Genomic DNA, 26,630 nt, shown 5'->3' on the forward strand with positions numbered 1-26,630 from the left:
CATATGTACAAAAAGGTGCTGGAAAAGGGCTAGTGACATCATAAAAGACCCTTGCCACCTTGCTCAAGGTCTGTTTGTCCTACTGCCACCAGGGAGGAGGCTACGTAGCATCCACACCAGACAATCAGACTCAAAAAGTTACTTTCCCCAAGCAGTAAGGCTGAACAACACCTCCACCCACTAACCCCCAACCACCACTACTTTATTGCTTCCTGCAGTCACCTTATGTACAGATACTCCTGTGCCTAACATCACCTTATGGCCATACAATCAATCTATAAGCTATCTTATGTATTCATTGTGTTTGTTATTAGTATTGTGTTCTTTATCTTATTGTGTTTTTTTTGTGCTGCATCAGATCTGGAGTAACAATTATTCCAGCAACACACACAAAATGCTGGTGGAATGCAGCAGGCCAGGCAGCATCTATAGGAAGAAGTACAGTCGACGTTTCGGGCCGAGACCCTTCATCAGGACACAATTATTTCTTTCTCCTTTGCACTAGTGTACTGGAAGTGGCATTAAGCACTCTTGAATCTTTATTGATGAAGGGAGTTCTGGATTTCTTTAACTTTATGTGAAGAATGGATTCCTCTTTCCTGAATGGGCTATTATTTAGGATCATATCCTCTTGCTCTAGATAGTCCCATCAAAGAACATAGTTGCTTTTTATCTACATGATTGAATTGGATCACCCACTCATGAATCTATGCATAAGGGTAAATGAGTCAAGATTATGTAAGATGCCTTAATAATTCAATGGACTGTGCAATAACGGGCATTTCAAATAGTCTCTGACAACCAAGTCCAGCTCCTGGCCTTCATATGTGGCTTAGCTACTAAGCCCAGCGGAACTGTTTCTACAGATAGGAGGAGGGGCAAAGGCAGGTTATCAGTACCTTAAAACCAACCACCTTGGGCAAATGGGGCTCATCAGCTGTGATTGGCAGCTTATCTAGTAAAAGGAAAGCTCTGATCTCAAATTTCTGCTGCCTAGTATCCTGACCCACTCATGGGAAAGGCTTTGGGAGTAACCCCCAAAGAAAAATCCAGAACTGAAGTCTCTAAGACAGTTCTATGTTGAGCTCAACACTGACTGGTAACTCCTGCGATGCCCCTGGTGCTAGACTGTATCGGTCTCTGCCGTTCCTTTGGATTTATCAGCTGCATGGAGAGGGGGAGCCTGGGGTACAGGCAACAGCTTGCTCTCCATATTGTACTGCCGTGGCTCGCATATCTACACAGCTGGGGCACAACGTCCATGGTTGACTCCGACCAACAGAGAGTCTTAAGCCAAGTATGGTCCCAAGCCCAGCTGCTAAAGGAGGGTTGGGCATGGGCTGTAGGTTTTTATGTTTAGAAAAAAACAAAGCAACTCATTTATTGAACACCAAAAAAATCTGAACACAAAGTGCAGTAAAAGTCCTTTACATAATTACCTCATCACGTCAGACCAGCCTTTTAAAGTGTACCCTAACTCAAATCCAGTGTTTGTGAATTCTGTGTGTTTCCACCAATTACATTGCCCTACAGGGCTAGCAAGCACATCCTGTAAAAATCCAGAGCTACAGAAGTGCCAACAAAAGCTCCAAAGCCCTCATTCATGAGAGCTTTGCCTAAGAGACATATGAAGTCATGTGACAAAGCCACAAGTCTGTCAAAGCCTCAGGACTGGTCCACCTTCTTAGAGAGGCCAGCCAAAGAACACCTGGTGATGTGACCTTGAAGTTGACACCATCAAGTACTCTCGAATTTCTGGCTTCAGTAAATGGTCATTTAGGGGCTTAAGGAATAGAGAAGATTGATGTTAGAAGAGTAGACAACACTAATTAGGCCACAGCTACAGTATTGTCTACAATTTTGGTCACCACACTACAGGAAGGTTGTAGCAGTACTATAGAGAATGTCGATGAGATTTAGTAGGGCATTGCCATGTCTAGAGAATTATAATTGTGAGGAAAGAGGTTGTCTTTTTCTGATTAAAGGAAATTTGTGGAAAGATTTAATTGAGGTGTAGATAATGAAGAAGCTTTGACAGGTCAAGACAAGGTCAGTGGCTGGGGGCATTAGATCTAAAGAAATTGCTAGGGTTAGAGGGGAGCGAGTGTGCATCAGGAACTTACTGCCTGAGAAGATGGAGGTTCAAATTCTCGCCACATTTAAAACATATCTGAATAAGCGCTGCTTGTTTGCAGTAATTTTCATATTTATTTTTAGTCTCAACAGATTTTGGAGCCAACGTGGACAGGATGGGATGGGAATCTCTTTTTGCATCCTAATTTTTTCCCACTTGGTACCTTGGGAAAAGTGAGTTGGTTACGTGCAGTGTATGAGTGGGTTTGGTCCCAGCAGGTGGTGCTGCTCTCCCTCAGGATGGCCACACACTGGCTGAAGGCAGCGTGGACATCTTAAACCGTCTATCAAAAATAGGGTTGATTTCCTGTTTATCCCAAAAGAGAGTAAGAAAAACGTATCCCAAAATATCATTCCTATCCTTGGATGAGTTGGTGTCTAGCGACGGAAATTTTCCAGAAAAATATATAGAAATCAACATTATTAAACTTTCCAGATCCTTACAGGCTTGCTTCCTATCTTTCAATTGTTTTAAATACTATTTATTTAATACTTGCGTTTTACACAAGTAACGCCGATTTTGAAAAGAAGCATACGAATGAGAGATTAAATCAGGCCACATCCAACTAAATTCAAATCAATTTGATTCTGCGTTTTAGCATTGCAGTCTTTCTTCACCCTCATCACTTCAACGAAACCTAATCGCCATCTCTCTTCTCCGTCTCTCTTTCTCTTTCGACTTCGGAACCAATCGGGTATTTTCGCCAATGAGCTGTACCGTCAACCGGAAGTGACGTATTGGGAGTGAGCAGTGTAGCCGAGTTGCTGAGAGTTTTTTCCTTGCTTGTTGCGAGTCCCATACTGAGAAGTGCTTCTGGTGTTGGTGGTGTCGGTTGTCCAGAGGGAGGTTCACGTCTTTAGAATTCAAATTAAATGAATGATTTAATGCATTTTTTTAAGCCTCAACAATTGGAAGATCACCAGTTGGGTGAGTGAGTTTTTCAAGAAAATTCGGCTTAGATTCTCTGAGACTGCAAGATAGTCCTGTTGAGATCAGGCTGACTGACCACCTGGTTGTTTCAATTAAGTAGAGGGGAACCGGCAGAAAGAGACCCTAAAGGTTCCCTTCTAAACTAGCCAATGTGGAAAATAAAAGAAAGCAACTGAAGACGAAGAAGGGAAGCTGGCGACTAACTGAAAGCTTCATTTGCTGGGAGTCGGGGTCTTTGTAAGACAAAAAGACAGAAAGTACTGACTGACCACTGGGCCCTCTGCAGAATCGCCCCCAAGAAGAAAGGCTGTGTTTGTGACACAACCCCTTCTGGTAATTAGATTCAGTTATCCCTGTTGTTTGTCTTTCTATCTCTCTCTTGTAAAACACTGTTGCGTGGGCAAGAGAACTAAAGACGGGCGTGCTCATTAATCCTGCAAAAATTTCCTGACAGCCTGTAATAGATATGACACAAATGATCTGATTGATTATTGTCGATTTGCAAGGTTTCCAAGACGTCTCAGAAGCGCTACTGAGAGGAAGGGACTTACTAACGGAAGCTGCATCTTCTGCTTGGAAGACTTGAAAGGGTGGTTATTGAACTCTCGCTTAGTAAGTCGAACTCGCTTGCTACATACTTTAAAGAAACAGAAAACGGCAATGGCTAAAAAGCAGAATCAAAAAGGTGAGTTTAAAGGAATAAAAGACGTGCATTTCTCTAATACTAATTTATGTTTTTTTCTTTTCAAATTCGTCATCTTCAAAAATACCTGTTCATTTTGTATTAAATCCGCTTTCTAAAAGCACCATCTGTTTAATTTCACATTAATTTACTATATGAGAAGAGTTATTTTCCAGAAGTGAGCTTAGATTATTTCAGAAGTACAGCTCTTTGATTTGGAGGTGGTGTTACTCCATTCAGTTAACGAATTTTGACAAACTTCAGTTTCTCAAGCTTGGAAGGGAAAGACTCCGGGTATATATTACAGACAGGAAAATCTTTTGAGAGCACAATTTGTAGATCAATTAGACAGTATGCTCAAAGTTGGTTTTTTTGAATCAGCATATTGGCTCACTAATAGAGGAAGTTCTAGTTGCTGAATTCATTATGAATATTCAGCTCAGTGTAGAAATAGTAAATTGCAGTTTGTAAGAAAGAACTTATGCTGGGAATAAATAGCAAATAAGTCAGCTGACCTTGCAAAACTAATGAATTTAGACATAGAAAATACAAAGGCAACAAGTATCAAGTCTTTTAGGTAGTGGTGGTGGGGGGGGGGGGTACTGACTCGAGGCTAAATAGTTGAGAAGGGTGATTGGATCAAGATTTCAAGGCTCTTGCATTTCATGCCAACACAGGTGATACTGGTCCAGAAGATATACCTTAAAATTGCAGATTTTTTTAAACACTTTTTTCCTCCTCCATTTTTCTTTTGGAGGGAATATTATCCTGCCATTCTATCCTCTTCCATTCTGTTTTGGCACCCAGTTAAGTAATATTTCTTTTTGTCAAAAATTATTTCTTGTGCAATGACTCTGATTATATGACTACAACAGAAAGCGATGAACTGCCGAGAAGCTGGAAGATAAACAGTGAAAGAAGCATTTCCTTTGAATAGTTTTGTTGGCGTATTGAATGCGTCATTCATTACTGTGCATGTGTTTCTACTGATCACTTGCTGATTAGGGCTAAACTTGATTATTTGCAGCATGAGTTACATTCAGTGATCACTTCATTAGGTACCTCAGTGGCTCCTGAGCGTATGTTTGTGGTCTTGTACTGCTGTAGCCCATCCACTTCAAGGTTCAACATGTACATTCGGAGATGTTCCTCTACACACCACTGTTATAGTATCTGATTATTTCAGTTTACTGTCGTTTTCCTGTCAGTTTGAACCAGTCTGGCCATTCTCCTGACTTCATTAACAAAGCATTTTCACCCACAGAACTACTGTTGACTTGGGTGCGTTATTGCTTCTCGCACCATTCTCTGTAAACTCTAGAGATGAGTGAAAATCCCAGTAGACCAGCATCTTCTGAGATACTCAAACTACCTCGTCCAGCTCATTCCACAATCAGTCACTTAGATCACCTTTCTTTCCCATTCTGATGTTTGGTCTGAACAACTGGACCTCTTGACCATGTCCGTGTGCTCTTTTGCTGCCACATGATTGGCTGATTAGCTATTTGCATTAATGAGCTGGTGTTCAGATGTACCTAATAAAGTGGCCACTGAGTGTACATTTGCTTTTCAAAGTCAGTAATAGTATACAATGTGGTTTTAAAAAAAGCAGGCATTCTCTTTTTAACACCTACAGTGTGGTATATTTACATAAATAACTAAGAGGGTTTGTTTAAACAAAGTACTCCTCTGCTTTGTAAGGGACGTGTTACCTACTTGTAGCAAAGTCAACTGAAAGAACTTCATTGCAGAGCCTCATGCATGGCACAAATATTTCTGTGATTGCATGAGCTACTTTTTGAATATATTTACATAAAGCTTTTCTTTCATAATTCATGTGCTTTACTCATCACATTCTTGTTCTTAACTCAGCTTCCTGGTTTTTAATGCTCCTGTTTGTCAGTGCACACTACTGAATTGGAGACCATCTTTTGGAATGTGATGGTGCACAACTTCATTTTTAAAGCACTTTTGGAGTAATTATAACTGTCAGATCTACTGTAGCATTGCTTAGCATTGAACTAGTCCGCTATGTTTAAGAAATTTGCACAGTGATTCTCATACCATCTGATTCAATTAAGGTAACAATATTTGGATATCCATATTTTTATTTGAACTTTATATTTGTATGCCAGGTGTTTTGCAATTAAGTACGAGAGCATATCCGCAATAAGCTATCCACTGAACAAAGTAATCCATTCATTCAACTTGTAAAATCTGGTAGCTTTGTAGCCACTAGTTTTCTTGACAGTAACATTATCACTGTGCAATACACAATCTGTGCACATCCTGAAAAGAAATAATGCAGGCTAATAATTTTTAATGACTAAAGTGCATGCATTTAATGTTTCTAGAATTCCAAAACCATCTTCTAATATCAAATCTGTACTTGCACTTTACTGGGAGAATATTGGCATCTATCTTGAAATATGCAAGCCTGAAGGCTGTAAAACATAGTTATTTGTTACCTTGACTGCACCTTGTCAATATAGATCATAAATTAAAATTAATGGTTGAAAAAAGCTTACATTGAAACTCAAGTTTTTGTGCTAATCTTAACATGTTCACTCTTACAAAATATTGTAGCAGGATGAGTTGAACGTTATTTGATCCTGATTGAAGTCCAGTATTTTATGCTATGTTGGAACCACCAAGTATTGTATAACCTCAGATTGTAAAATTCTTTGATAAATTTTTTCAGTTGCAGAAAATGACAATCAAGTGATTTTATGGATTTCACTTGTATTCTGTTGGTCATGTCTGGAAAATTGGAATTTAGAATCCTTGTCAACAATATATTCAATATCAGCTTTATCAGTATACATACTGGTTGATGTCAGAAATAATCAATAGATTACTTGCTGGCTATTGGTAAATCATTAACTAACTTTATTAAGCTGTTGATTTTTACTTGTCCGTTAGAATTGTTGTATAAAAATAACAGCAGCTTATTGAAGTGGAGATTGCTCAAGACGTGGTTAGCCTTTTTTTAGCTCACTTGTAGCACGTGAGTATTTTGTAGTTTGCGCACCCTGAAAATGGCAACTTTCTCCATGCCTGCAATCCTTCCAAGATTTCTGGTCTTGTCCAATTTAGGCCTCTTGCTCAATCCTAGACTTTAATCCCTCTACCATTGGTAGTTGTACCTTCAACTGTCTAGGCCCTATGCTCTGGAGTTCTTTTCCTAAGCTGCCCTCTCTTTCCTCCTCTTAATATGCTCCTTCGATCCTGCCTCCATAACCAACACTTCTCTTCATATGGCTCAGGTACATGGATAGGAAAGGTTTAGAAATGGGATATGGGCTAAACCATGTTTGTTTCATCTAATTGTACTTGTGAAGTTAAAACTCTGCAATAGCTAACTGTTAAAGCTCAATCCAGCTTGGCACAAAGAAGGTAAGCAAAACTGACAATTGGCAGGATGCAAATAGACCTATTTAAATTTGACCTGTAAAATTAACACCTTTAAAACAGAAAATGGTTGAATGTATTCGATTTAGGTAATATTTAAACAGTGGATGGAGCTTCATTAGCTCATTAATTGTTCAGTTGCATTGGATTAATGTTCCTTGGTTAATAGTTTATTAACTTTAAGTAGCTATTTTCAAAATTGATTAATATTACTTGTGCAGTCCTATGAAAAGTGGGAAAGACATCATCTTAACCTCTAAAGTAGATATTTTCTGGTATAATTACCTGCTAATAATTGAAGAAACCAGTGCATTGTTTTCTATATTGCACATGCAAAGCTTTTGTGGTTATCAAAGTCCGAAAGATATTTTAAACAAGGTGCTTCCCCTTCCCTCCTGTCTCTTCATTGAAATTGTGAATTCTTTAAGCCGTCATAACATTGAATTTGTCTAATATGAAATGAGAGATACCACAATATCTTATGACACTTGATCTGGTTGCTTCACAATTGGAACTTTGCTGCAATGTACATTCCTGTAGAATGGCTCCTTCTGACTGAGGTAAACATTGTATTCTCATTGAATACAACTGTTTTTCTTAAAGTACCTCTATTTCCTTACCCTGGAAGGACAGAGTTGGGAGAGTGAGAGAGATCATGGAAACCAGCCCCCCCCCCCCCCCCCGGTGAACTGTCTACTCTTCAAGCTGCCTTGGTAAAGAGCCAACATAATCAAGGACGACTCCCATCCATCTCTCCTTTTCCCTACCCACCTCCCCCTTCTCCCCCTTTCAGATTGGGCAGAAGATACAAAAGCCTGAAAACGTGTACCACCACGCTCAAGGACAGCTTCTGTTCCTTGGTCCCATGGTATTATGATTTGGACTCTTGACAGCACTCTCCACCTCATTATCTATGTTGCACCTTATTGTCTGCCTGCATTGCACATTCTCTGCAACTGTAACAGTTCTGCATTCTCATACTGTTTTCTCTTGTACATCCCCAATGCACTGTTGTAACGAAATGATCTGTATGGACAGCATGCAAAACAGTTTTTCACTGTACCTCAATGCATTTGACAATAATAAACCAATCTGAGCTTAAATGCAAGGTCCACATGTCCTATTCTATTTTCTAAAAGAGCAAAAATAATGGATTAAAATAATAAATCTTAACAGGTATCAACTTGTCAGTGATAACACTACTGTCTCTGAACCACAAGATTGGATAGGATCCTCCAAGTATTAGAGCAAATAACCCATGTTAATAATAGTACAATAATAGAGTGCTGAAATGAAGAAACTCAACTGATTTGGCAGCATCTGTGCAAAATAAAGTTATTATTTTAGGTCAAAATTCATTGTCACAATCGAGGGAATTCTGTTCAGATGACACATTAAGCCCAATCTAATACAGAATATCAGGAATGTAAATTTGCACTAGTTTCTTGCTGGCTTCACATAGATCAGAACAAAGCAACAACAATATAAAGCTAGCAGCTTGGATTTCTTTGGCGATTGCATTGTTTTCAATTGCCATGGACTCTAAAGGCCAGTACACTATCATGTAAATGAAAATAGCTCCTACCCAGCTTTGTCCATTCACATCAATTATCATGCCCCTAATGAATCAAATATACCAATGAGGAACATTCAAATTAACACACAAATGGAATAATTTTGATTTATTCAATTAAAAAAGGCTGATTCTGTTAGCATAAAATCTTGGCTGAAGCTAGAGAGAGTGATGTGAGAATAAGCTGGAAATGTAGAAACATTGCACACAGCTTGCTCAAATTGAGTTGGCTAAACTCAAAGGTGGCCACCCTGATTAATTTTAAAACAGTAGAAGCATATGCCTAATGCACAAAAGAAGTATGGAAAAAGAATTGGTATCTGGGTCTTCAAACTTGCCCATCATGGTTGTTCAGTACCATCATGGCTGAATTATGATGGCCTCAATTCCTTTTATGTCAGTTCCCCTTAACTAATAATCCTTTCAAAATTTATCTACCTCCACCTTAAATACTTCTCACGCCAGCTTGGGTTCATTCCTTCAGTTTGAACAGAAATTGGAACAATGCATTTGAATAATATACAAAATCAAGAAAAAAATCACTAATCCAATAACTAAGAATCAGAATATATCGCTATTGTATTCTTCCTATGAATGTGTCTCTCCAATTGTTATAGGAGAATGAATGTACCTGTAAACCTGCAGTCAAATTTAGTCAAAAATACTACAGGAATCTGATGTACAATAGATCAAGTGATGATGCTGTTCATCAGCTCTGATGATTCAAGTTCTACAAAGTGAGCTTGAACATTCACTACTGTGCAAACCCTAGATTTTTCATCTAAATTTTGTTTTAGATGTTCATTTTTTTTGTCTTCTGCATGAGTGTCAATAGAAAAGAGCAAATTTTAGATTTCCAAACTTTCATTTTCCAAAAAATTAAATGTTGCAGATTTTTTTGTATTTAGTTAAAGCAAGTAATATATTAAGTAATAAACCACTTTTCAAATGAAAACGTGATTACTTTGTATGTGTGTGGTCCAGTGCATGATTAAATAAAGATAAACAGGATGCTACTGATCAATGACATAATGAGTTGAATGAAGTAAACTGATTCACTGAAACAGGTGTAGAAGGGATCACACTGGGTGAAGGGCAGCCATACGAATAGGTGAGGATGTGACAGTTTAACCTTCAAATCATCAATTCTTCCACCACGGCAAGAGTGAGCATAGCAACAAGTCACCAGGTGGTCATCCTGCATCAGCAAGGCCTCTCTCAAACAAAAATTTCACAGCAGACAGGAGTTTCAAGATGTGCCGTCCAAACTCTTCTGAAGAAGCGCAAGTAAACGAGCAAGGTTGAGGACCGGAAACGCAGTGGTCGGCCATGGAAACAGAGTGCAGCAGACGAGATGCATCAGACTGACGTCCCTCCTAAATCAGAAGTCATCCAGCACTGCTGTCGGCTCTGTACTCAGAAACCACTGGGACCCAAATACAGTACACCCCTCTACAGTCCGGGCAGGTCTTGTCAGAAGTGGTTTTCGTGGAAGAGTTGCTGTGAAAAAGCATTCCTCTGAAGCGGAAGCAAAGCCGAGAGACTCTCCTATGCAGGAAAACAAGGACTGAGGTGCTGAGCAATGGCGGCAAGTGATCTGGACCCACGAGTCAATTTTTTGGCTCAAACAGGAGGCAGTTTGTCCTTAGAAGAGCTGGAGACTGCGACATGGATGAGTGTCTGCAGCCAATAGTGAAGCACTCTGGAGGTTCTTTGCAGGTTATGGGCTGCATTTCTGCAAATGGGGTTGGTGGTCTGGTCAGAAATAATAGACTCCTTAACGCTGAGAAGTACAAGCAGATTCTTATCCATCAGGATGGCCCCAAACACATGACCAAGATCATAAGGAACTATCTTAAGCAAAGAGAACAAGGATTTCTGCAACAGATGGTGTGGCCTCCACAGAGCCCTGATCTCAACATCATCGAGGCTGTCTGGGATTACCTGGAGAGACAGAAACAACTGAGACAACCAAAGTCTGCAGAAGAACTGTGGCAGGTTCTCCCAGATTGGAACAACCCACCAGCTGATTTTCTTAAAACTGCACAACAATGTACCCAAGAGAATTGATGCAGTTTTAAAGACAAAGGGTGGTCACACCAAATATCAATGTTTTTACTGTTTACTTTACAGTTTTTTAAATATTTGGAAACTTCATTTCAATATTTTAGAAAGCATGTTTGCTTAAGGTTTTTGCACAGTACTGTAAATAATGCCCCAGTGCAATACTGAGACAATATTGTTAAATTTACTCTTTCAGAATACATGGTAACCTAAGGCCAGGGGGGTGTGAGTCAGTGAATGGTAGAATCTAGGGGGAATTAAGTAAATAAAGATTTGGCTATTGGGGAGAGGAGAATAGAGGTAGGGAGACTGAAGTATGAACTGAAGGAGAGAGAGGATCAGGACAGGGCAATGCAGAAGAAAAGGGTATGGTCAGATATTGCATGTATGGCAGAGCCTAGTCTCCACTCATCTTGGACCTCAGCCAATGAACTAAGACCTATCTCAGTGAAGGTGATGTAGAAGCTGGTCTGCAATGGCCATCCCATGTTACAAGAATTTGCACGTGGGCATCTCTGCTCCTCAGAACTGGATTGGAAGCAAGTCATTTTCAATTTTGAGTCTCTGCCAGAGAAAGGGAAAGATTTATTCATGGACCTGAAAGACTCCATGGCACTATTTGCCAAGTTCAAGTAAAAAAAGTAACTTTATCAAAGTACCTGTATACAACCTTGTGATTATATATTTTTTTTGCAGGCATATTCAAAAAACCCATAATAGAATAATAACCATAATAGGATCAACAAAGATTGCACCAACTTGGGTGTTCAGCCAGTATGCAAAAAACAACAAACTGCAAATAAAAAAGAAAAAATAATAGATGAGCAATAAATACTGAGAGCACGAGATGAAGAGTCCTTGAAAGTGAGTCCGTAGGTTGTCAGAATATTTCAATGATGGGACAGGTGAAGTTGCATGACATTATCCTTTTTGTTTGAAGAGCATGATGGTTGAAGGGTATTTACTGATCCTGAAACTGGTGGTGTGAGTCCTGAGGCTCCTGTACTAGATGGCATGACCGGGTGGTGGGGTGTTTGATGGTTGCCACTTTCCTGTGACAGCGTTTCATGTAGATGTGCTCAATGGTGAGAAGGGCTTTACCTGTGATGGACTGGGCTGTATCCACTACCTTTTGTAGGATTTTCCATTCAAGGGCAATGGTGTTTCCAAACCAGGTAGTGATGCAGCCAGTCAATAGATGTTTATCAGTGTTTTACATGTCATGCTGAATTTTTGCAAACTGCTGCTGTGCATTCTTTGTAATTGCACCTGCATGCTGGACCCAGGGCAGATCCTCCAAAATTATAACACAGAAGAATTTAAATTTGCTAACCCTCTCCACCTCCTCCTCCAATGAGAACTGGCTCTGGTTTCCTCCTCCTGAAGTCGATAATTAAATGTTCGATCTTGCTGACATTGAGTGAGAGGTGGTTGTTGTGGCACCACTCAGCCAGATTTTCAATCTCCCTCCTATATGCTGATTCATCATCACCTTTGATTCAGCTTACGACAGTGGTGTCGTCAGCAAACTTAAATATGACATTGGAGCTGTACTTAGCCACGTAGTCATAGGTGTAAAGCAAGTAGAGCAGGCACTAAGCACACAGCCTTGTGGTGTACCTGTGCTAATAGAGACCATGGAGGAGATGTTGTACCAATTTGAACTGACTGGGGTCTGTAAGTGAGGAAATTGAGGGTTCAATTGCACAAGCAAGTATTGAAGCCAAGGTCTTGAAACTTTGATTAGTTTTGAGGGGATTATGGTATTGAAAGCCAAGCTGTAGTCAATAAAGAGCATCCTGATGTTTGCATCTTTGTTGTCCAGATGCTCCAGGATGAGTGAAGAGCCCATGAGATGGCATCTGCTGTGGACCTGTTGCTCTGGTAGGCAAATTGGAGCAGATCCAAGTCGCTTCTCAGGCAGCAGTTAATGAGGTTCATCTTTGACTGGATGATGGTCTGTGAAGCAGGTTGCCATGTTCTTGGGCACCTGGATAAGTGAAGCCTGCTTAAAGCAGGTAGGTATTTTGAAGGACAACAAGGAAATAATTTCCTCTTAACATGATTAAAATTGGGTATCTGGTCACTTTCTCACAATTTCTTTGACTTTTGTGGGTAGTTTGACTGATCTATTTACTACGTCACAGCAGTGACTAAATTTAATGGTTCATTGGCATAAAACTATAAACTAGTCTTGTATGTAGAGTAGATAATTAGGATTTAAATATCTATCAAGTGGAATAGTTTAGCAGCAAAATCGTTATACACTGTAGCTGTAGATTGCATTTTCCAACTTCTCAGGAAAAAAATTTTTAATGTATGTTTTTTTTGGTTCAGCAGTCCTTTTGAATTGTGCTAGATGTTAGAAATTGCTTCCTTATTTCTGTCTAATATTGTTTTCATTAAAATTGTACAAATGTTAGACATTGAGGCCTACACCTAAAGGAAACAACATCAGCAAATTTTGTCTCAGTGGCATTTATACTTTTATTAACAAAGCCAGCAAATATAGTTAATTGGGACAGGCAGTAATGTGGGACAACCCTTAACAAAAACTAAATGAGAAAATAGCCAGGATGCCCTTCATTTATTTGGAACATTATGCAGCCGAATTGGACAGGAGGCTGTTGCTGAGCAGTTGTTAAACATTACACCATGCTTAGAGTGAACATTTTTTAAATAGTGTAACTTGAATGTGTTTGTATTTGAAAAGTAGTGATTTTTGTCACTGATAATTGCCGAGTAGTAAGCAGTAAGACAATTCAGAACTATTATGCTCGCTGCGGTTTCAAGCATTCAGGCGTGGAGATGCCAGAAGTGGCAGGGAGTGAAACTGAAACTATTTCCCTACTTCAAGTTAGGAACTACAAAGGATTTGAAGATAACAATCATCTTGAATGTAACTATGAAAATGAAGATTTGGAGGATGCATTCATCAAAAGTACTGTTTGAAGGCAGTCCACCATCTGCACTGGGTGTCTGCACTGATGTTACTTACAGTCAAAAAAAAACAACAAATTACACTGGATGAATTCCTCCGTTGATAACTATTAGGAACTATTACAGTTTTGTAGTACTGTTGTAGCATTGGTAACAATGGTTAATCTTTCTCTGATGTTAGCATGGCAGGATTGTAACGCTGAAACAGGCAGAACTAAGTAGCAACCATTTGTATATCATATGGTCCAAAATGGTAGCAATCTTTCCTGTAGCATAGTTAATCTAGTAGATTGGATCAGTATTGTCAAATTAAGCAAGTTCAAGGTAGATGTGTGCTATTTTTCCTTGTCTGAGAGGCGGGCTTGCATTTTAATATGTTTAAATGCTCAATCAACAGGTCATGCAGCTTTGGTTTACTCCTTCCATGGTCATTTATAAGATCTGTGGGAAAATTTGATGTGGCTGTTTTCTGACACTTGTTGTGGCTAATTAAGCCATCACTCACCAATGACTGTAGGATGTTTACTTTTGTGTATACTAGAGATTCTGACTTAGCGTGATTTTTTTTTAATCTGTCATCAGTGACCTGGAACTAGAATGTGGAATCCTTGCTTGTAAAATAAATGGCAATTGAAAAGTGAAAATGGCATTTAAGGAAAAATCACATTTTTGGAAAAGATTTTGAACATTAATTTCAAATTTATATTTGCCACCTGACAACTAAAGAGACCGAACTGTTGGGCTTTGCTGGGAAAGACCTAATTAAGATTGTTTATCTGGGCAAGGGATTCCCAACCTAGGGTCCACAGACCCCTCAGTTAATGGTAGGGGTCCATGGGGTTTTAAAAGAAAGACTGGGAGCCCATGATCTAGATCAGGGATGGCCAACCTATGGCGCATTGGATGATTAGAAGTGGTGCATTGTATCCCAGTGATAATAATTTTAAAAAAAAGTAAGCCTACTCATGCAAAAAATATTAACCAAAAACAGATTTGTAGAAAAAAAACTAACAGGAATTCAAGTAGCTTAGAGCTAGAAATGGGTTTTACTGAGAATAAATCTAAAACTTAGCAATTATTTTTAGCAACTATTATTTCATGCACATCTTTTGGCGAATGTTATCTTTTGCATTAATCTGTTTTTAATTTTTAAAAGAAGTTCAATAAGTCAAACTAGGAAAGGAGTTTTGTTCAGTGGTCATTCAATAACTGTTCAATTCACTTTTGATACTTGTTTGATCCTGAGGTGCCAGGCGTCTGCATCAGCGGTGCGTCGCAGGTTTTTGCCAGTCAGTTTACAGTTGACACTTGTGCGCTACGGAGTTGTGCTTTGTTTGTCCTTTGTGAACATTTGCAGTTTTATACTTCAAAAACTAAGCCTTGTTTTTACATTCAGTTGCCCATCATAGTGCAAAAGAAAATAAGCAAAAGAAAAGCAGAAAGTGATAGTAAGCGTGAATTCAATGAACAGTGGGAAAATGAGTTCTTATTTATAGCGGGTCCATCAGGAACACCATTGTGCATTGTTTGTGAAAACACTTTCTCACATAATAGAAGACAAGATCTTAATAGACACTATAAAACACAACATCAGACTGAAGTAGAAGGAAAACTGAAGCTAGTGCTTGGGTCTGAGTTACGGAAAGAATATATGATTAAGAAAAAGGAAGAAATCAAAAGAAGACAAAATATATTTGTTAAGTCTCATTAAGTTAAGTAATGTTCATCTTGTTTTTATATTAAATCAATATATGATGTAAAATGCTAAATATGTCTATATTAACATTACAAGAATTGAATGGAGGTACAAGAGCTGAATGGCGCATCTGAACTCGTGCGTGAAAAATTGATGCATGGAATGTAAAAGGCTGGCCACCCCTGATCTGGATGGTCCCTACTCTAGTGCGTATCAAGGATTTGCATGTGTCCTTCTAATATTGTCAAACATACTGTAGTAAGTGATTTGACAGTGCAGTGTGGAGAAGATATTGCATTAGGTCTGTGCCCTGACATGCCCAGAGAGGTATGGAGAAGCAATTGAAGGAAGATGATGTGCTTTGTGTTAGGAGATGCAGGCAGCCTGCCAAGGCTGTTTCAAAAGGGACCTGGGATGTAGTGGCAAGAGAACTATCAAAATGTCCTCAGTTCCTAGCACAGTGGATGGGTGTTGCAAGAAGTTCTGATCGCAAGTTTTTGCCGTGATGTATCATGACTATAAACATTTTCGATGTTCAATTTGCACTCATTATACCAAAGTATGATGTTTATATGGATATTAATGGAGTCACAAAAATCAATGTACTCAACCTTGCTTGCAAATACACACAATGACCCTCACTCCATCATGCCCTGACCAGTCAAGAATCTTTCAAACTCTGCCTTAAATATACATAAAGACTTGGCCCATAGCTGCCTGTGGCAAAGAATTCCACAGATTCACCGCTCTCTGGCTAAAGAAATTCCTCCTCGTCTCCATTCTAAAAGGATGCCCCTCTATTCTGAGGCTGTGTCCTCTGGTTTTAGACTCTACTACCATAGGAAATCTCTCCTAATGCACTCTAACAAGACCTTTCACCATTTGATAGGTTTCATTCTTCTGAATTCCAGCAAATACAGGCCCAGAGCCATCAAACACTCTTCATATGACAAGCTATTCAATCCTGGAATCATTTTCATGCACATCCTTTTAACCCTCTCCAGTTTCAGCACATCCTTTCGAAGATGAGGGCCCCAAACCTGCTCACAAAACTGAGTGAAGCCTCACCAGTGCTTTATAAAGTCCCAACATTACATCCTTGCTTTTATATTCTAGTCCTCTTGAAATGAATGCTAATCTTGCATTTGCCTTCCTCATCACAGACTCAACCTGCAAATTAACCTTTAGGGAATCCTGCACAAGGACTCCCAGATGCCTTTGCACCTCGGGGTTTTTTGTATTTTCTCTCCATTTAGAAAATAGTCAACCCTTTCATTTCTTCTACCAAAGTGCATGACCATACACTTCCCGACACTGTATTCCATCTGCCACTTCTTTACCCATTTTCCTAATGTGTCTTAAGTCCAAAGCTACCTACCCCTTAAAACTATCATCATATCGTCTGCAAACTTTGCAATAAAGCCATCAATTCCATCATCCAAATCATTGACATGTAATGTAAAAAGAATCGGTCCCAACACAGACCCCCTGTGGAACACCACTAGTCATCAGCAGCCAGTCAGAAAAGGCTCCCTTCATTCACACTCTTTGCCTCCTGCTAATGAACCACTGCTTTATCCATGCTAAATCTTTCCTGTAATACCATGGGCTCATAGCTTGTTAAGCAACCTCATGTGGCACCTTGTCAAAGGCCTTCTGAAAATCCAAGTAGACAACATCAACTGATTCTCCTTTGTCTAACCTGCCTGTTATTTCCTCAAAAAATTCCAACAGATTTATCAGGCATGATTTTCCCTTGAGGAAACCATGCTGACTATGGCCTATTTTATCATGTGCCTCCAAGTACCCTGAGACCTCATCCTTGATAATTGACTCCCTGAGGTCAGACTAACAGACCTATAGTTTTTCTTCTGCACCTCTCCATTCTTGAAGAGTGGAGTGATGTTAGCAATTTTCCAGTCTTCTGGAACAATTCCAGATTTCCAGTGATTTCTGAAAGATCATTACTAATGCCTCCACAATCTCTTCAGCCACCTCTCTCAGAACTCTGGGGTGTACACCATTTAGCGCAGGTGACTTCCCTACCTTCAGATCTTTTGGTTTCTCAAAAACCTTCTCCCTAGTAATGGTAACTTCACACACTTCATGAACCCTGACACCTGGAACTTCCACCATACTGCTAGAGTCTTCCACCATGAAGACCGATGACAAATACTTATTCAGTTCATCCACTATTTCATTGTTAACCTTTACCTATCTTTAATTGTACTGGATACAATAGACAACACCAGCAGATTCGCTGGTGAAGTGTTGCCTCAGCTGGAAGGACTGTTTGGGACCCTAAATGGAGGTTGGGAGAAGGTGAATGGACAGGTATAGCACTTCTGCTTGCTGAGATAAGTGCCAGGAGGGAGATTAGTGTTGAAGGGCAAATGGGCAAGGGAATCATGGAGGCAGTGATCCCTGTGGGAAAGCGGAGATTTGGGGAGAGATAAAGGTGTGTTCGGTGGTAGGGTTCTGTTGAAGATGGTGGAGGTTGCAGAGAATGATGTGTTGGATGTGGAGGCTCATGGGGTGGTAGGTGAGGACCAGAGGAACTCTATCCCTGTTAAGGCAGTGGGAAGGTGGGGTGAGCGTGGATGTCCAGGAAATAAAGGAGATTCAGGTGAGGGCAGCATCAATGGAGGAGGAAGGGAAACCCTATTCTGTGAAGGAGGATATCTCTTTTCCTGAAAAGGAAAGCCTCATCCTGGGATCAGAGGCAGCAGAGACGAAGGAACTGAGAAAAAAGAATGACATTTTTACAGGAGACAGTACAGTGTGGGAAGAGGTGTAGTCAAGATAGCTGTGTGAATCAGAAGGTATTTAAAAATATGTTGTTAAACAGTTTGTCTCCAGGGATGGAGACAGATCAAGAGAGATGTCAGAAATGGATCAACTGAAGTTGAGGGCAGGGTTGAAGGTGAAAATAAAGTTGATAAAATTGACAAGCTCTGCATGGGGACATGAAGCAGTGCTAATGCAGTCATCAAGTGTAGCTCAGAAAGCATTGGAGAGTACTACCAGGGAAGTCTTGGAACATGGACTATTGCAACAAACAGTCATAGCTGAGGCCCATGGCGGCTTGAGTTTGGAGAATGTAGGAAGAACTGAAGAAGTGATGGGTAAGGGTGTGTTGTTTGGTACCCTGCTCAGTTGATCAGGGAGCTCATCCAGGAAAGGATTCACTTTGGTTACTTATCTCCACAGCTGTTGATTGGTGATGGGAACTGATTCGTAATGGGTGAGATGACATGTACACTGTAAAGAATTCTTAAAGTTGGTCTGCAAAAGATCACAGGACTCAAGTGATCTAGTGAGTCAGGAGCTACATGGTCAAACAAAATACACTGTGGCTTAGTTATGAGTGTTTTGCTGCAAAATGAATGTTGCCACTCCCTTCTGGATATAGTGCATTAACCAGTGTTGTGTATTTTACTTGAATGTGGCATTTCTTTGGTTGCAAATTGTCAAGTGAAAATATGGTGTCCTCAATGCTACGAATGTAGTTAATAACAATCCTAGCAAAATTAGATGCTTGTTTTGCTTGCTGATCTCCTGTGAGAAGCGATGAAATGCACTTTGACTCTATTTGTAAATCATCTGCAGGTGTGGTGAAATATAGTTTCATTTTACCACAGATAGATTTGTCATTCCTTTTTCTGTCCTGCATGTGAAACCATTCTATATTTTCAATAGTGTAGTTTCGTACAAGATGGTTGTGGCCTCAGCAACTATGTCAATGTTCTATTCCAGTGTACAGACTTCTTGAAATGTGACTGTGACATGTATTGCTGTACATTTCATAAAATGAGGATTCTGGGCTATTTTGCAATTGGTGGCATACAAGATGCTCCTTAGCTCACTCAGCCAAAGAGATCCAATTACCTCAAACAAGGTCTTGAATATTCCTTTCATTTGCTAGAGGTGTTCTTAATATTCACTTTTGCCAAAAGCTTGCTGATGTCTTGCATGCTATCAGCTTTCAGTTCTTTCCTCTACCAATTTAACATTTGGTAATGTTCACAGAAGAATTTCAGATGCTAATGAAGAAGAGTGTTTGGTGCTTGGACAATATATTAGACAATAGACAATAGGTGCAGAAGTAGACCATTCGGCCCTTCGAGCCTGCACTGCCATTTTGAGATCATGGCTGATCATCTACTATCAATACCTGGTTCCTGCCTTGTCCCCATGTCCCTTGATTCCCCTATCCATAAGATACCTATCTAGCTCCTTCTTGAAAGCATCCAGAGAATTGGCCTCCATGACCTTCCGAGGCAGTGCATTCCAGACCCCCACAACTCTCTGGGAGAAGAAGTTTTTCCTTAACTCTGTCCTAAATGACCTACCCCTTATTCTCAAACCATGCCCTCTAGTACTGGACTCTCCCAGCATCTGGAACATATTTCCTGCCTCTATCTTGTCCAATCCCTTAATAAACTTGTATGTTTCAATCAGATCCCCTCTCAATCTCCTTAAATCCAGCGTGTACAAGCCCAGTCTCTCTAACCTCTCTGCGTAAGACAGTCCGGACATCCCAGGAATTAACCTTGTGAATCTACGCTGCACTTCCTCTACAGCCAGGATGTCCTTCCTTGACCCTGGAGACCAAAACTGTACACAATACTCCAGGTGTGGTCTCACCAGGGCCCTGTACAAATGCAAGAGGATTTCCTTGCTCTTGTACTCAATTCCCTTTGTAAGAAAGGCCAACATTCCATTAGCCTTCTTCACTGCCTGCTGTACTTGCTCATTCACCTTCAGTGACTGATGAACAAGGACTCATAGATCTCTTTGTATTTCTCCCTTACCTAACTCTACACCGTTCAGATAATAATCTGCTTTCCTGTTCTTACTCCCAAAGTGGATAACCTCACACTTATTCACATTAAACGTCATCTGCCAAGTATCTACCCATTCACCTAGCCTATCCAAGTCACCCTGAATTCTAACATCCTCCTCACATGTCACAATGCCACCCAGCTTAGTATCATCAGCAAATTTGCTGATGTTATTCTCAATGCCTTCATCCAAATCGTTGACGTAAATTGTAAACAGCTGTGGTCCCAATACCGAGCCCTGTGGCACCCGACTAGTCACCACCTGCCATTCCGAGAAACACCCATTCACCGCTACCCTTTGCTTTCTATCTGCCAACCAGTTTTCTATCCATGTCAATGTCTTCCCCCTGATGCCCTGAGCTTTGATTTTACCCACCAATCTCCTATGTGGGACCTTATCAAATGCCTTCTGAAAATCGAGGTACACTACATCCACTGGACCTCCCCCGTCTAACTTCCTAGTTACATCCTCGAAAAACTCCAACAGATTAGTCGAGCATGATTTGCCCTTGGTAAATCCATGCTGGCTCAGCCCAATCCTATCACTGCTAACCAGATATGCCACTATTTCATCCTTAATAATGGACTCTTATCATCTTCCCCACCACCGATGTCAGGCTAACAGGTCGGTAGTTCTGTTTTCTCCCTCCCTCCTTTCTTAAAAAGTGGGATAACATTAGCCATTCTCCAATCCTCAGGAACTGATCCTGAATCTAAGGAACATTGGAAAATGATTACCAATGCATCCACAATTTCCAGGGCCACCTTCTTTAGTACCCTAGGATGCAGACCATCTGGACCTGGGGATTTGTCAGCCTTCAGTCCCATCAGTCTACTCATCACCGTTTCCTTCCTAATGTCAGTCTGTTTCATTTCCTCTGTTACCCAATGTCCTTGGCCCATCCATACATCTGGGAGATTGCTTGTGTCTTCCCTAGTGAAGACAGATCTAAAGTACTTAATAAATTCTTCTGCCATTTCTCTGTTTCCCATAACAATTTCACCCAATTCATTCTTCAAGGGCCCAACATTGTTCTTAACTATCTTCTTTCTCTTCACATACCAAAAAAAAGCTTTTGCTATCTTCCTTTATATTCCTGGCAAGCTTGCATTTGTACCTCATTTTTTTCTCCCGTATTGTCTTTTCAGTTAAGTTCTGTTGTTCCTTAAAAATTTCCCAATCATCTGTCCTCCCACTCACCTTAGCTCTGTCATACTTTTTTTTAATGCTATGCAATCTCTGACTTGCTTTGTCAACCACTGTGGCCCCTTTCCCCCCTTTGAATCCTTCCTTCTCTGGGCGATGAACTGGTTTTGCACCTTGTGCATTATTCCCAAGAATACCTGCCATTGCTGTTCCACTGTCTTTTCTGCTAGGCTATCCGTCCAGTTAACTTTGGCCAGCTCCTCCCTCATGGCTCCATAGTTTCCCCTGTTCTACTGCAACACTGACACTTCTGAGCTGCCCTTATCCTTCTCAAATTACAGATAAAAACATCATATTATGATCACTACCTCCTAATGGCTCCTTTACTGCAAGATCGCTTATCAAATCCTGTTCATTACATAACACTAAATCCAGAATAGCCTTGTCCCTGGTCGGCTCTCGTACAAGCTGTTCCAAGAATGCATCCCGTAGGCACTCTACAAACTCCCTATCCTGTGGTCCAGCACAAACCTGATTCTCCCGGTTCAGCTGCATGTTGAAATCCCCCATAACTACTGTGACATTACCTTTGCCACATGCCAATGTTAACTCCCTGTTCAACTTGCCCCCAATATCCATGCTACTGTTTGGTGGCCTGTAGACAATACCCATTAGGGTCCTTTTGCCCTCACTGTTCCTCAGTTCTATCCACACAGACTCTACTTCTCCTGACCCTATGTCCCCCCTTGCAAAGGACTGAATCTCATTCCTCACCAACAGGACCACCCCACCCCCTCTGCCCACATTTCTGTCCCTATGATAGCATGTATAACCTTGTACATTCATTTCCCAGGTCTGATCTCCCGGCAGCCATGTCTCCGTTATCCCAACAACATCATAGTTACCCATTCGCACCTGGGCTTCAAGCTCATCCGCCTTATTTCTGACACTTCGTGCATTCAGATATAGAATTTTTAGCCCATTTCTCCTCTCTGTTTGAATCGCTGCCTATTGTGCTTAACCCAGCTCCCCTAACTCCCATCAGGCTATACGCCCCTAGAATTTTGTTGTCCTTCCTAAATTTACTTATTCTTTCTGCACATCTAACTCCATGTTCTGTCAGACCATCCCTCTGTACATGTGTCCTCCTTATCACTTGTTCCGTCTCACCTTTCTCTACTACACACTTAATATTCCGGAACCGTGTAGTCCCCACCTGTCCTTTATTCTTCCTCTTGCTATCCTCTCTCACATTCTGGATCCCCGCCCCCTGCAAATTTAGTTTTAAACCCCCAAGAAGCACTAGCAAACTTCCCTGCAAGAATGTTAGTACCGCTCCAGTTCAGGTGTAAACCGGCCCGTCGGAACAGATCCCACCTTCCCTGGAACAAAGCCCAATTATCTAAAAACCTGAAGCCCTCCCTCCTGCACCATCCTCTCAGCCACATATTAATCTGTAAAATCTTTCTGTTCCTTGCCTCACTTGCACGTGGCACAGGTAGCAATCCTGAGATTGTTACCCTCGAGGTCCTGCTCTTCAGCTTCGCACCTAACTCCCTGAACTCCCTACGCAGGACCCCCTCACTCATCCTACCCACGTCGTTGGTCCCTACATGGACCACAACATCTGAATTCTTCCCCTCCCTCTCGAGAATAACCTGCACCCGATCTGAGATGTCTCAGACCCCGGCACCAAGGAAGCAACATACCATCCGAGACTCCCGATCTTTCCCACAAAATCTCCTATCCGCTCCCCTGACTATAGAATCCCCTATCACTACCGCTTTCTTCTCTTCCCTCCTCCCCTTCCTAGTCGAGGGTCCAACCTCAGTGCCAGAGACAGGACCACTGTAACTTGTTCCTGGTAGGTCATCCCCACCAACAGTATCCAAAACGGTGTACTTATTTTTGATGGGAATGGCCACAGGGGTGCTCTTCTCTCTCTGTCTGCTCCCCCTGCTTCTTTTGACTGTCACCCATTTGCCTACCTCCTGTCTTTTCGGTGTGACGACCTCCCGATAACTCTTATCTATCTTTGCCTCTGAATGATCCGTATTTCATCCAGCTCCTGCTCCAATTCCCTAACTCGGTCTGATAGGAGCTGCAGCTGGATGCACCTATTGCAGGTGTGGTCATCAGGGACAACTGTGTCGACCCTGACCTCCCACATATTGCATATGGAGCACACCACTGCTCTAACTGTCTCCCCCATTACCTGATCCCAGATTAGTCAGAATAAATGAAAAGCAGGCTTCTTGCCAAAGTCCTCTTGCACCGAAGCCCGCTGAGCCAAAGCCCAGCACTCTGCTCCTGCACACTCCACTGCCCGCTCCTGAAAGTGGGCCTCTTTTTAAAGCCCGTGCTCACCGCTGACATCACCCGCACTTGCACAGTTTTACCTTCCTCCTCGGGTACTGTCCAGGTAGGTCCAAGGGTCTCGGCCTACCTACAACGGCTGATCCTCCGATCTCCAGTCGTCTGTCGATCAAGAGCACTCCTTACTCCCGCTGTGCTGGCATATTGTGGCAAATGTCTTTTTTTAGATTTAGAATTAGAATTTTATTCCTTACAGCCATCTAACAACATGAGGGAATAAAAATCTTTGTTGCATCTCTGTTGCTATGTACAAGCAATGAGGAAGGGAACTGTGGGAGGATATTGCCCAAACACTAAGGTTGTATACCATGTTTGTGCAATTGGATACTGTACAGTCATACACAATCTGATCAACATGTACTGATAAATCTGATGGCCTGGTGAAAGAAGCTGTCCCGGAGCCTGTTGGTCCTGGCCTTAATGCTGGCCTTGCCCTGTGTGTTGGAGTGAAGCCTGACAATGGGTTTGGAAATAAAGTATTTTAAACCAATGATTATTATAGTGTTACAATTATTTCATAAAACTGTGGCTAAACTTGCATGTTGAACAAGTTCAAGCTGCACTCTACATATATGGCAAGGAAATATTCTATTGAGAGGGATGGAGAAAGGACAGGAGAAAACAGAGAAATGAGAAACCTTGCATTGTATAGTCTGTCATCGCTGGGTGTGCATAGAGTTGGAGGGGGTGGGCAAGCATATTTTAAAAGTAGGATTGTCATTAATTTAAGTTGGGGTCAAATTAGACTTCAGAAAGCTTCAGAAGAAAATAGCAGGCCCCTCATACCATTCAACATGATCATGGCTGATCTATGGTGATCTGTACTGACCTCACTTCTCTTGCCAGTTCACCTACAATTCCTTGATCTTTCAAGTATTTATCTCCATCCAAGCTACATCTTGTGATCCAGATTCACTTTATCACATGATCATCAAAACCTACAGTGAAATGTGTTGTTTGCATTAACAACCAACACAGCCTAAGGATGTGCAGGGGGCAGCCCGCAAGTGTCACCACACATTCCAGTACCAACATAGCATGCCTACAATGTTCAGCAGGACAACGCAGGACAACACAGAACATCCCTAAAGCACTAATCTGATCCCTTGCCTCTCTTCTGTCCCAAAACCATCTCTACAAACCTAAAAATCAATTAAATATAAGTCACAACCTCAATTGAGACCACAGCTCAGTGCCATCTTGACTGGAAATGATTTGGCCTCCACCAACCTTGGGGGCAAAGTTTTCCAGAAATTCACTAACCTCTGAGAGAATAAATACTTATGTATTTCAGTTTATATCTGCCCCCTTGGTTTGTAGTTACCACCTCTCGTGAAAACATCTCAACATTGATCCCGTCACCCAAGTGGCTGCTCATTCTTCTGAGCTCCAAGGAGTACATCCCAAACTCTGCAATCTCTCATGATACGAAAACCCTGTCACCCCAGAAATTAGTCGGGTAAATGTCCTGTAGTCTGCCTCCAATGCTATGGTATCCTTTCTTTAGACAAGAGGACCAAAACTATGCAGTTTTCCAGGTGTCTTCACCAACACACTGTACAATAGTAACAGTTATTAAGTTCCAACCCTTTCACTCTAATGGCCAACATGCTGTTTGCCACCTTAACTCTATGTTGGACCTGCCTGCTAGCTTTCAGTGATTTGTGCATTGGAACAACTAATAACTTTGCAGTCTCTGTCCCCTTGCTAAATTTTCCTCGTACTGAAGTGTATGACCTTGTGCTTCCCCACATTATTAGTGTAAATAATGAGTATTGTGGACCAAAAACCAATCCCTGGAATACTCTACTAGTTACATCCTCCTATCTGAAAATAATCCATTTATTCCAACTGTCTTCTATATGCAGTCTGTTTCAAACAATTCTAATACATTTCCTCCAATACCATGGACTCTTAATTTATGTAGTATCTTATCAAGTATTTTGGAAATCATCCTAAGCTCCTGTTTTGTTATTCTACATCAAAGACAAATCAAAGATTTTCAGGCCAAATATTACCACCATGTCTGCACAAGAGCTAACTGACTTGCATTTCCAGCATTTTCTGTTTTTATTAGGGCCAGAGCATAGGTTTGCATTGATAATGTTGCAGCATGCTCTGTGTTTTTTTTTGTAGTGTGTAATCTGGAAGTGATTTATAGAATCATCTAAAGATTAGTTACCTTCAGTTTCACGTCGACTTTTACTTTTCTGATCAGCCTGTAATATGGAACCTTGTCAAGAGCCTTGCTGAAGTCTCTGTAGACTAGATCAAAGACATTGTCCTCCAGTTTCTTGTTGCCCCCTCAAAATTCAATAAAGGTAGTCAAGCAGTCCTTTAACTATTCCAAGAGGACTGTCCCTGATTAATTGGAGCTGTCCTAAATGAAAGTTTTTCTGTCAGTAATTAAATTTCACAATTGGCCACGACTGATGTAAAACAAATTGACTTGTAACTATTTAATGTCTTCCTTTTTTTAAACAACAATATGTTAACAGTCCTCCAATCCTCTGGCACCAGTCCTATAGCTAAGGAGGTATTTTTGGGCCCTTTTGTAATGTTGGTAAATTACTTCAGTACCATGTGCTCTTAAGATATTTTAAACCTCTAAAACCCTCTACAATTTGTTTTCAAAGAGATGCAGCAAAATCTGTTAGCAGTTAAGCCTCTCAGTGATTTTATTGCCTTAAAGTCTGCATTTGAACAAAGACTGGTTTGTTCAAAGAGAAGTAGGCTGCAATTATTAACAAAATTGGTCTGGTCTTGGTCCAGACAATTAAAGCATTTATTTTAATTTAAAACTTCACATCTTGGATTTGCCATGAAGTGGAGA

General features: G+C 40.8%; 1 protein-coding gene across 3 annotated transcripts in view; it reads left to right on the forward strand.

Annotated features, from left to right (window-relative positions):
- The first annotated feature begins 2,910 nt into the window (after positions 1 to 2,910).
- LOC132384617 (spermatogenesis-associated serine-rich protein 2-like) overlaps positions 2,911 to 26,630 on the forward strand; it is a 115,234-nt gene continuing 91,514 nt past the window's right edge. The window contains exons 1-2 of one of the 3 annotated variants that reach the window (XM_059955888.1): positions 2,911 to 3,397; positions 3,571 to 3,749. In XM_059955888.1, coding sequence (XP_059811871.1) covers positions 3,725 to 3,749 — 25 coding nt within the window. In that variant the 5' untranslated portion in view covers positions 2,911 to 3,397; positions 3,571 to 3,724. The remainder of the gene's footprint in view (positions 3,398 to 3,570; positions 3,750 to 26,630) is intronic. The other 2 variants (XM_059955886.1, XM_059955887.1) reach the window with 2 other exon arrangements.

The sequence above is a fragment of the Hypanus sabinus genome, chromosome X1 (assembly GCF_030144855.1).
Source record: "Hypanus sabinus isolate sHypSab1 chromosome X1, sHypSab1.hap1, whole genome shotgun sequence".
Taxonomy (NCBI): domain Eukaryota; kingdom Metazoa; phylum Chordata; class Chondrichthyes; order Myliobatiformes; family Dasyatidae; genus Hypanus; species Hypanus sabinus.